This window comes from Diadema antillarum, unplaced genomic scaffold, assembly GCF_040938485.1.
Source record: "Diadema antillarum isolate AM-2024a unplaced genomic scaffold, OU_Dant_1.0 seq00000926_RagTag, whole genome shotgun sequence".
Taxonomy (NCBI): Eukaryota; Metazoa; Echinodermata; class Echinoidea; order Diadematoida; family Diadematidae; genus Diadema; species Diadema antillarum.
In genome coordinates, this window is record NW_027271777.1 from 51,047 (window position 1) to 63,656 (window position 12,610).

Genomic DNA, 12,610 nt, shown 5'->3' on the forward strand with positions numbered 1-12,610 from the left:
GTAGTAAGAGGGAGAATGGACGGGGGTATTGAGTAGTGGGGGGGATGGCGAGGGGGTTGGTTTGTTTTGTTTTTTTAACAAAAAACTTCAATCAATGGATATTGATATTTTAGGTTGGATTGTATGAAAGCTGAAAAGAAATTATTTTTGGGGTAAGTGATTCAGTTAATAGAATTTATTATGTAATGAAAGAAAAAAATTGTTAAGAGATTGAGGAATTAATAATGTAAAATTAGAAAAGAAGAGATGTTTATATATGGATTGTGTATATTGATTGTGACAAATATGTACCAGAGTGTATCAAAACATGTTAAATCAATGTTAAGTTTTGATATCAGTTTTGCATCCATTGATGAAAAGGACTATAAAATTGGTCCGGAGATTTCTGTATCAATTTATTTGTATATTATGTTTCCATTGATGAAGAATAAAATATTCTTTAAAACAAAAAAAAGAGACGACTATCAAAGTGGCCCAGGAAGAGAAACAGGCCCCAGGTGCTGTAATTCACCCTAATTTTCACCGGTAACGTTTTGTATTAGTGTGCATTAATTAGTATTTTGCGTTAGTTTGCATTAATTAGTAGTTCGCATTGAGTTTACATTGAGTTTGCATTATTTTGCATTAGTTTGCATTAGTTTGCGTCAATTAGTAGGACCCAGTCGAGGGTATGTGTCCTTTTTCTCTTAGAAAAAAAAAGAGTGATGGATTTGGGGGGATTCTTTTAGTCCTATTCCTTTATATCGATGTACATGTGAGACGTCAGGTAGTATGCACCTAAACTTTTGAAAGCCAAGGATGTTCACTTCGGCGGTGGTGACACTATTTTCGTCACGTGATGATGAAATCTGAAAAATAAAGACCACTACTCTTTGTATCGATCAGCTAGCAAAAGCTCGGTATAAGTATCGATCCGGTTGATGGCCTGCTGCTGGACACGCTGGGCAAGAATACGATGGCAGCCTACGTCGGTCTCTCGAGATTGCCGTTGAGGCGCGGAAAAACGTTGATTTTGAAGAATTTACATCATAGGGTTTGTATTATTTTTTTATAATTCATAAATTTGATTTCTTCTCACATAATGCATGCATATTATTCACATCATAAGTGCTTGCGAATCAATAATTTGGTCACGTTAGAAAAAGTTGATTGTGGTCCCACATATCGTGTTTCATGTAGGCCCCTTATCACTGCTTATGTATTTAATACTGGGCAATTGTTACTGTAGGCCTAGAAACTACTGTGAAATAACGTTAGTAGACCACTCTAGTTTCTGTTTCTGTTCCAGTTCCGTCGGTATATCCTACTCAGAATTAAGTGTACTTCACTAACGTTGTAATAGTAGTGTATTTTTACTAGAACTCTTAGACCATCTAGAAAGTTCTAGCTAGATCTATTTCTAGTCTACTGTCTAGACTAGTCTTCACCGGAATAAATATCGAGACACTTCAAAACACAACTCTAACGTTAGGGCTCTTTACACTGCATAGTACAGTCTAGTCTTACACTTTAGGCCTACTAGAATCTAGTAGGCCTACAGTAGTAGAACCTAGGTTCTAACGTTAGTACAAGTAGATCTAGTAGTATAATACTCGACGATCGACCTCTCTAGAGCTAGTTAGAAGACTAGCTAGGTTAGTAAATTTAAATAAAACTAGACTAGATGTAGACTAGAGAGACTAAAGTTTCTGTTTAACGGTAACTTTAGAATATAGAATTTAGTAGAAACTAGAATATAGTATACACAGTCCTATCTGCCTATCACTGTACATACGACGGTCTCAGGTTTCTACACTTCAACTAACTCAACTGCGACCAGCCCGAACGCGAAGCATTTGGTATAGGGATTCTAACCATGATAACTGTGTTCACACTGGTACAAGGAGCTCCCCGGCCAGGGTTACACTTCAACCAACTAGCAACCGGCGCGGCGGAACCAAGGGGTTGTAGGGCCGAGATCTATTTGTTGAAAAAGAGGGGGGGGGGGGGCAGTGAGCCCCTCGGCCCCCTACTTTTTTTTTTCACAATAGGGCCTAGTTAAGTACATTCATTAGGAATATCTACATAGGTTCTAACCACTTTGGGCCAAGCTTTTGCTGAACTTGCAAGTTGTACCAGAGCGATTTTCTTTTTTGTCAGCTGATGAAACATTGAACTGAAATGGTATGTGGGAGTGCAGGTAAGACCTTTTTTCTTTTTTTTTTCGTCAGCTGAAGAAACCCGGAAGTGGAATCAAAAAGTTGCGCTTGCGCACCAAAAATATATCGGACCAGTAGGTACCCAGTTTGCATTTTTTACTGGTCTATTCCTGAAAAAGTTACTGGTCCGACAGTGATTTTTACTGGTCAGGGACCGTCGGAGCAGTGCCAGTGTGCAGCGTTGCATACAGTAGGTTGACCATACAGTATACTACTCATCGACCGCTTTTTGATTAAATATCTTGTGAAATATCTTAGAAAATATTCCTCAGTTTCACCTTACTATTATTTCACCATGGCAGAAAATATCGCAGATTCATATTGCAGGCTCAGATTGTTGATTTGTATTGTACGCACAGAATTCTCAGTGACAAACACTAGTGACATTTTTTACTGTGCACCATACAAGCTCATCATTTTAATCGACTGCCTGTTCTCCAATGATAAAGCATGTAAATCTAGTGAATGGCTGATATGTGTTAACGTAAGTTATGTGTAATTACTAACAGGATTTTCTTCAATTGTTTTTCCTCCTTTTCCTCAGGTTATTTACCTGTACCCTCCTTATTTCTCTTGATTTGTGTTTATGTTCGAATGTGCCAGTGTATTGTTCCCCATCCTATGCGTACTTTATATAAGAAAGCCATTGGGCGAGGGTGTTCGATCCAAAAATAGGTGGTCAATGGATAGTAGACTTATACTATACACGTGTACATGATACATGGTACATGACTCCGGCCGTGGATACAGTCACACCCATGTTGCTTGATGGCGGAGACGCACGTGGCTGTATACACTGCCGACAAGTAGTGTTTGCTTACATGTATATGAGCATGTAATTGCTTCATTAGTGACCACGTGAAATGCAAATTTTAGTAAGATAAGGTATATTGTGGCTACCAAAGGCCACGAGACAACCATTCACTTAAATCTTGTATACGTATAGATATGCAAAAATAGATATTATATGCATGTATTATATGCCCACACATGTACATGTATTAGACAGCTGCGTCCTACTGTATCTCTCATACAGCCAAGTCAGAGAGCAAATGGCCAACTTGACCACATCCGCTGTTATACTGTGGCGCCTTGGGATCCAAATGAACCAGTGAGTATGCTCTTTTCTCTTGAAATACTCAGCCATAGGAAACAATTGGGACAAGATAGCCTGTGTTACAGGAGGAGTCCATACGTACACTTACGTTGCCCCTGCATTGAAAATAGTTCCAGGGCCCCTGCAGGGAGGTGTGATCTTACAACATAGAAGTTGGCAAAAAAAGATTAATAATAATAATAATGATAATCAGGAAGACCTTTTAAAATATATGCCAAGTTCAGGTCCCTCCTAATCATACTGTTGCATGTGTTTTGCCTCTCCAGGTAGGTACAATGTATCCTGCTGCAGAGCCATTACATTGCTTTCTATCTGCTCTTTCATCTTGCCACACTGTATGTTTTGCCTCATTCGCAATGATTTGTAGATTGTCATCCAATTCAGTTCATGGTTGACCCTTGCCTTGCTTTGTTCGGGGATTGACACATCTGCTGAAGTGCTTTCTTTGCCAATCGGCATGGATGTGTGAAAACCAACATGCAATGAAGAGAGATTACTGAATTCACTTGATCCCTATTGTGTCATCATGACCTACCTGTTGGTCTGAGACAAAATGTTACACCTGGGCCCCGTTTCATAAAACTTGTTATCAGTGACAACTGCCACATTTCTATGACAAATTTGCTCTCAGCCAATCAGATGCAAGAATTTCAGTGGCTTGTAACAACTATCACAACTTGTCACTGATAAGTTTTATGGAACGGGGCCCTGAACAGGCTAACTTACTTACATTTAGGTCATGTTTTGAGGAACTATTAGAATGCGGATGAAGGAGCACAGCAAGTCACAGCTAAGTGACTAGCACAGAAAAGGGTAAACTTGACCTAGGAATCCATCCATCAGACACTGACAGTAATGAGATAGTGATGCATATTTTAACAATAAAGTCTTTCATGAGTTTGATGATCTTGTGATTCCAGACATTTGACAAGGTCATGATAGCAAACCGTGGAGAAATCGCGTGCAGAGTGATGAGAACGTGTCGAGCCATGGGCATCAAATCTGTCGCCATCTACAGCGAAGCAGATGTCAATGCAGTGAGTATGAACCGTTTTGTCCCTGATTACAAACATTGATGGCTGTCAGTGTTGATAGAGTTCAGCTGACTGATTTTGATGTTGCTGTAAGATATATTACTTTTTTTACAAAAGACATCTTGCATTTGTTATACCTATCATAGTGCACAATATCAAGCATTTGAGTATACTACAGTTGTAGCTAATGCTAACTTTGGTTACAATATAAATTCTGAAGGTATGAGCATGTGCAATCATTTTTCTATGTTATATGATTGCAAAATATTAAGTATAAGGCACTGATGAATGTAAATGCACACACACACACACACAAAATGAACGTAACATGTACTCAGCCATATCAAATTTAGTTGGAATTGAAATATCATTTTGAGGTCCTGTCACTTAACATTATGTGAAGATGATTATATATTTTTTCTGCATTTTTTCAGGCTTTACTGCACCCTGAACTTCTGCACGACACTGAGATATTCTATCCAGGAATCTTAACTGCACATATTGAATTGTGAACAAATGCATATAATATATCAAAGTGCAAATACCAGGGCACACATGTATACCATATACCTTGACTATATGGTCCCAAAGGTCATGTGTTTTACATCCTGGATGTGTTTGAAATAGGGTCATGCATATGCCACATGCAAATCATTCTGCATTTACAGATTGCTCCTGTACATCAAGTTTAATGACTCTATTTAAGTGTCCACACATGGCATGTATAAATGTTTCTTTCCAAATTTCTCAAGTAAACACTTATCAGTTTAGAGAGAAACTTTGAGCTGAACTTTATATATGTCACGTGTGACACACAGCATTTTATTTAAACGTGAACAGGAGGTGTGCATGTACATGTAAGTGTGTGTGGTGTGTTGTGTGTGTGGTGTGTTGTGTGTGTGTGTGTGTATTTGAAATGCAAACACTTGAGGCAAGTTTACTTAGTAATTACTGATCATGATATACGTTACTACATAGGAAGTTATTGAATTTCTAACACAATCTAGACTAGTTAAACTGAATATGAATAATCTTAATTACACCAATTTAGATCCCATGTATTTCTATTGCTCTGTCTTTCTACAAGCTGAACAGCTTCAAGCTGAACAGCTTGGTAGTGCTCAAGGTTGATTTAAGCTACCACAGAAAAGGAGTAGATTAGAGAGACTCATACTTGTAGCTCATGTAGCTCATGTTCTTTCCTGTAGCAGAATTGTGGTAATGTAGCACATTTGCTATCTACAGCATGGCTGGCAAAGTAAGTCTCAAGTGCTTTACAGAAAAAAGGACAGTATAGTGGGATGTTTATGTGTCCAAAGATTTCAAGAACAAGGCAAAAATACACAACTCAGTTAAACATTGAGAAGTGTTATTTTTTTTATCACGGTCTGTCATGATTAAAGATGAAATATTCTCAACAAATTGTGTTTCTAATGTTCATAAACTGGATATGTCTGATTTCAAGACATCCATACAAGCCCTGCTTCAGACCAAATTTTCTTGCTATTTTTAAGGCAAATGTGTGAAAGCTGTTGAGATGAGAAAATTACCATTTGAAAAGCTGCATTATATAAAGGGTGGTACGATAAAAGACAATTCAAGTACATGTTTTTTTTAACCTATTCCAAACAGTTTATTCAATTTGGAATGCATCTCTGATGGTAATCCTGATCCACCTTCAAGTTTCCTTCAAGGCAGTGTAACTTTCTGTGAACCCATTTCTACCAGTATCTGATCTTGTGATGTTGGACAGGAATTATTAGGTAAAGCTATAGCTTTGGTATGGTTTCCCCAAGCATATCATTGCTTGTCTTTCCATTCTACTGTGACAGCTCCACGTGGAAATGGCTGATGAAGCAGTTTGTGTTGGACCAGCTGCCTCCACAGAAAGCTATCTCAATATGGACCGCATCCTCCAGGCGATAGAAGAAACGGGCACCCAGGCGGTGAGTAAAGCTGCAAGAAAACATCAATTGAAGGACTAGGGTGAATTCATAGCTTCTGTATTTCACAAAATAGTCTTTAGTGCATTCTGTCTTTTTATTACCTACCACTTCAATTCCATTGGCTTTCTGTGAGCTGTTGAAAGTATTAAATACCTTAAGTAAAACATGTTGGTGATAGTTATCTACCCCCCCCCCCCCCCCCCCCCTTAAATTACGTTTGTACAATTTTCCGTGTTGAAAGATTAGACAGCCTATCGCTGCTTGGAAAAGCCCATGTTGTAGAATACAGTGAATGAATATTTTTTAGTATCAATTTGTGAATTGCTTGGAGAACAGAAATATATGCATATAATTTTGAATTCTTTCCTAAACAGTTCCTAACAAATTCTGGTATTTCATTCAGAATTATATATAGAAATGCAGCTTGTAATTAAATGAAGTGTGAAACTTTTCTTTGCCTCCTAATTTCATCTTGGAGCTAAAGTCGCACCGAGCGTGACTTCAAAGCGTAGTTCATTACATGTCTCATTGTAATGCTTTCGGACCCAAACATGTGTTTGCATGGATTTCAAAGAGCTGTCACTCCATCTACATCACCTCTCTGCAAAAGCCACTGCAACGTGTGTGATGTGTGTGGTATGTGGCTGATACCCACTTACCTCAAATGATAACAAGTAAGCCATTTGTGTAGAAGTGCCATGGTTAGAAAGGAGAATCCTGCTAATGAAGTAAACCAGGCTATGTCATGCATTAAGCATACTTTATCAAACATTTTGCAGAGCATTTGAACACTTGTCACATGTGATTTCTCTGTCTTATTTGACTTTTGCATTGACTTCTGGCAGGTTCATCCAGGATACGGCTTCTTGTCAGAAAATATGGAATTTGCCAAGCGATTGGTAAGTGTTTACCCTTTAAAAAAAGATCTGACTAAACAAGCAAAGAGAAACGGTGTATCCATATTATATGATTGTATTGAACTATTAGAAGATTCACTTTCACCTGTTGTTTTCATAAAGTAGAAATGCTACATTATAGTTACCTGCACCTTGTTCTTTTAGTTTCACTATGCAATGCATACTTCTTTCTTTTTTCAGTTGCTCCTCAGGTGAGAAAAGCATGTCTTTATTGAGGAAATTAAGTGATGTCTTTTCTTATCTCAGAACTCATAAAGAAGCCAAGCATATCCCCCCCCCCCTTTCACTCTGCAATATAGGTACATAGTATGTACATTTTCTTTATCAGGACCCCTTCATTCAGGGGGATCACCATATGGATGTTATGTAGTCCTAGGAGTTCATACATATGTGTGTGTGTGTGGGGGGGGGGGGGGCTTCTGAGAAACCATTTTCAGTGCCCGCTCAGTACGCTTGCAGTCAAACATGAAATTTGTGCTTTTTGTCTTTAGTATCACACTTACAATCTAGATAAGAATTGTTGTCCCCTCCAATAACTGTTAATTAATTTATGTGCTGATAATATCTACCAGAGTCCATTGCATCACAGTGCCCCCTTTTTTTATCTTTGCACCCCTCCCCCATGCAAATACTTCTGTTCTGTTGCCTTTGCTCCTATTCAATGGGGCTGAAATATATTTTGTGTGTTTTTTATCTATTTTTTTTTTTACTTTTATGGTTTAATTTCTGGATGACTATTTTGATTTAGATGATGTTCGAATGGATAGTTACCAGTGAACTTGACTCTTTCTTTCAGGCCGATGCTGGCGTTGCCTTCATTGGTCCAGGCAGCCGCGCCATTCAGGCGATGGGAGACAAGATTGAGAGCAAGCTGGTTGCCAAGGCAGCCAATGTCAACGTCATCCCGGGATACGACGGGGTGGTGAAGGACGAAGAGCAGGCGGTGGAGATTGCAAATCAGATCGGTAATCATGACAGTGGAATGTGCTTGGGGTTTGTGAGATGCTGCTGTAATGTAATCAGTTTCAGAATTCTATGCTTTTCCTAGAAAAGCTGAGTATCATCCAAAGACAATCAATCTTCTGGCATGATAAACCCTAAAGCGTGATACCAATAAGCCAGTTCGGAGTTCCAATTTGTGCATGATCACAAAAAAAGGTCATTTGTACCAACAGGCATGTTGGTTTTTAAATTCATTGAGATAAGCATCTGTTATGTAATGATTATTCATATAATCCTTTTAATATAAATGCTGCTTGCCAGCACATCCACCTCACAGCAAAAGTGGTATTTGGCAATATCAATAGAAAGAGATTGTTAGATACAATCAATGCAAATTAATGAAATGGATGCTTTCCCAAATGTTTATTGAGAGGTCATTCTGGTCATCTGGTCTATGCAAGTTCATTCTTTGTTTGAACAGCATTGATGAGTTCCATAAATTGTTATGTAAAGCTTATGCTTAATCGCTTTGAAAACGAGTGCCCTCTAACCGATTGAGAAAAAACAGAAAGGTCATTCGGACCAATGTGCCCATGAGCTAACTCCGAACTGGCTTATAGTCATTGACAACCAGAAGAACAGGGTGATGATGTCATGTCCAATCAGATGTACTGTACACTCTGGTGTATTTATCTCCTTCATCATGCTGTAACCTCCAACAACAAAACAAAACAAAACAAAAAACCCTCCAATGACCTTTGTCGTTACAAAGCATTTACATTAATTATCTGTATGTCCCATCGCAAAGCAAATCAAGTACATTAAAGGGTTAGTATGGTATTGGATGAGGTGAGGATTTAGCTTTTAACTTTTTGCAAGATATATAGACTCCTCTTTATGAAATGTTTAAGAGCATACAATTTTAAGACAAATTCAAAGTTAATTTGACGAAAATCGGTTTTGAAATGGCCGAGATATACAAAAACAAAGTAAAACAAAGCAATCCTAATAAAAGATGGGTCCCACTTTTTATTAGGATTGCTTTGTTTTTGATATCTCAGCCATTTGAAAACCAATTTTCATCAAATAAACTTTTAATTCCTCTTAGAATCATACATTCTTCCATATTTCCTAAAAGGTTTCTCATTATTTCAAAAAACATCATTAAGAAATGCAGGAAAAGTAAAACCCCTCTCAACCGAAACTGTATCAACACTTTAAACTCTTTATTGACTGCATGCCAAACTCTTTAAACCTTTGGTTTAGTGTGACAATTTCCTGGGAACTCCTTGCAGGGGATGATAGTGTTTCTTTTTTGACGTTATTGAAAATGTAATGAATTGATTAATGATGATAGATTGGCAACAAACTGCTGGTAAAGTCCAAGATTACTCAGTGTGTATGCTATAGTTAAAATCATTCTCTTCTTTCATAAACTTTTTAGTCCAACATAGTCTAAATTCCTGGCAGCGGCTGTTTGTACTGCATAATAGATACTATGTGGATGCATGTACTTATCTAGTTTCCTTTGATGCGGTTTCCAAGGTTACCCTGTGATGCTGAAAGCCTCCGCTGGAGGAGGAGGAAAAGGAATGAGGATAGCATGGAATGATGACGAAGCAAGGTAGGAAGAACATTGCAATAGAATATATTCAAGGACTTTTTTATGCCTCCGCAACGAAGTGGCCGGAGGCATTATGTTTTCGGGTCGTCCGTCCGTCCGTCTGTCCGTCTGTCCGTCCGTCCGTCCGTCCGTCCGTCCGTCCGTACGTCCGTACGGCCGTCCGTCCCGTTTTGTTTTTGTCAATATCTCAAGAACCGTGTGGTGGTTTTACATCAAACTTGGTATGAGGGTATATCCTTGGGGGATAATACTTTGTGTGGATTTTAGGGTCACAGGGTCAAAGGTCAAAGGTCACAGGTTATTTTGTGAAAAAAAAATTGAAATTTCATGTTTTTCTCCATATCTCGCAAATGGTTCAAGGTATCTTCATGGAACTTAGTATATATGCTTGTACCGATGGGCAGTGATTATCTAGGGAAGTTGGGGGTCATGGGTCAAAGGTCAGGGGGGTCAAAGGTCAAGGTCAACTCCTCAAAATATCACTACTTTCCTTAAAATGCAATATGCCTGAAGGTTTTTTTTTTAAAAACTTGATGTATGGCATGTATTACCCAATGTATATATTTGGGGAAGTTTCTTGCCAAAAGGTCAAAGGTCAAAAGGTCAAAGGTCAAGTGAAAGTGCTAAATTGCACTTTTTCCTCCATATCTCGAAAGTAACTCGAGGTATCATCATGAAACTTACATATTTATGCATGTTCAACCTAACAGTGATTCTCTTTGGAACTGTGAGGTCAAAGGTCAAAGACCAGGTTTAGATAATGCTATTTTCCCATTTGATACTGAAATTATACTTTTTCTCAATACCTTGAAAATTACTCAATGCATAAACTTATAAAAGGGTCAAAAGTCAAGTAAAAATCATCAGTTCCCCAAATACCTGCACTCTGACATTTTAATCATTCATCCAATTGAACCTAGTTCTAGGAAAGTGAACATTCAGCACATTTGTGTCAAACCTGTCATTTTAATATTTTGCCAATTGTGTGAAACTGTCATCACACATTGTCAAGACATTGTACTATAGGCCAGAACCATGCATTATGGCGGAGGCATATCAGTAGCCGTAGAGATATATCTAGTTTTTAATTAAAACCAAAGTCTGGATTTCATGCAGTTACTGTACTTACAAAGAATTGATATTAATTCTTTAGAAATGCATGCTTCTACTTACAAAACAACCGTCTTCATAGGACTGTTTAACAAGTCACAGCATCATGACTCAATGTCAGTAAAATGAGACCTTTGTCACTTTGAAAACATGAACATGCATTGTCTACCTTAATTTCAGCTTCTGTACTTCTTTACTCTTTGTTGCTCTAGTTAGTTTCCTTTGTCATGATTTATAATTTTTTAGTGTGATTATGATTTACTTTGCATGATGATATTTTTGTGTACCAGGTTTTATCTGAAACTAGGTAAATTAGTGCAGTCTTTTAATCTGATTTTTTTTTAAGGTACTGTTTACCATGGAGAGCAGTGTGTTAGAAAACATTTGAGATATCATTTGATGCATAAGTTTAGGTCAGTTGTATCACAAAACATCCTACCATGTAAACATTTTGCAATAAAGCCTTAGATATAAGGAGATATCAGTATTTTTCTCAATAAACTGTAAATGTAGACAGTTTTGTCTAGAAACATTTCTGTCATAACTATTGTTCATATTTTGTATATTCAACAATACTTAACATTGATTACACTGATTCAAATTTTTACATTGGTTGTTTCTCCCCCTGCCTCACATTTTAGAACTATTTTGAAGCACTAAAGCTGGGTTTTTGTTTCATCTGCAAATATTAAATAATGCCTTTGAGATTAATCTTTTTTTGTGTGACATTTTCTCATGAATCTGACAGAGAAGGGTTCCGACTGTCGTCTCAAGAGGCAGCCTCCAGCTTTGGGGACGACAGACTGCTGGTAGAAAAATTCATAGATAATCCAAGGCATATAGAAATCCAAGTAAGTATCAATGCCAGCGCAATACTTGCTCACATTTAGATGTCATTTGTCCTCATAATGGTTACTACTCAGAGGAATTCATTTGACCTCAGGCACAAAAGAAGAACATGAAACATGTCTCAATTCCATGCAATTAAAAATGTGTGAAATTTGTCTTACCTGGTCAAGTGCAAAAGAAAAAAACAACTTGCGTAAAATATCTAATTTTACAGTAACCTAACAAGGTAAAAGTGTTTGAAATACATGTATTCTCAATTTCATCCTAACCACGACAAGCCTTTCTGTTTTAAAAGAAATGAACCAAACAGTGAAACTGAAAATTAGAAATATGACTGAAAGAAAGAAGAAAATAAAGCTTTGACATTCAGCAAAATGATGGAATAGGAAACCAGCCCAATCTGACATTTAAAAGAAAGTAATTATACACAATGTAAAAAAGGCTATTTAGTTCAGTGAAGACGGATAAATTCAATCTGAAGTTTATATCAGAAGAAAATAGTTTTTGGAGGGTAAAAAGTGATTTCTAGTGCACTTCTTCATCACTAACATATGGCGCATAAGCCATTTCAGAGTTAGCTCATGGGCACATTGGTACGAGTGATCTTTCTTTTTTCTCAGTCGGTTAGGGGAACTACATTCATTTTCAGAGCAACATTATGCATATATAAGCTTTATGTACCATTTTATTGGATTCATCAATCCTGTTCAAATAAAGAATGAACTTGCATAAACCAGATGACGAGAGTGATATGTCAATTAACACTTGGAAAAGCATCCGTTGCATTATTTTGCATTGAATGTATTAACAATCTCTTTCTATTGATTTTGCCAAATATCTCTTTTGCTGTCAGGTGAATGTGCTGGCAAGCAG

At 37.5% G+C, this 12,610-nt stretch overlaps 1 protein-coding gene across 1 annotated transcript in view; it reads left to right on the forward strand.

Annotated features, from left to right (window-relative positions):
• The first annotated feature begins 901 nt into the window (after positions 1 to 901).
• The window catches only part of LOC139741380 (propionyl-CoA carboxylase alpha chain, mitochondrial-like), a 28,360-nt gene continuing 16,651 nt past the window's right edge, over positions 902 to 12,610 (forward strand). The window contains exons 1-8 of the mRNA XM_071651963.1: positions 902 to 1,033; positions 3,235 to 3,309; positions 4,236 to 4,352; positions 6,182 to 6,295; positions 7,141 to 7,194; positions 8,009 to 8,177; positions 9,700 to 9,778; positions 11,637 to 11,739. Of these exons, the coding sequence (XP_071508064.1) occupies positions 956 to 1,033; positions 3,235 to 3,309; positions 4,236 to 4,352; positions 6,182 to 6,295; positions 7,141 to 7,194; positions 8,009 to 8,177; positions 9,700 to 9,778; positions 11,637 to 11,739 (789 nt within the window). The 5' untranslated portion in view covers positions 902 to 955. The remainder of the gene's footprint in view (positions 1,034 to 3,234; positions 3,310 to 4,235; positions 4,353 to 6,181; positions 6,296 to 7,140; positions 7,195 to 8,008; positions 8,178 to 9,699; positions 9,779 to 11,636; positions 11,740 to 12,610) is intronic.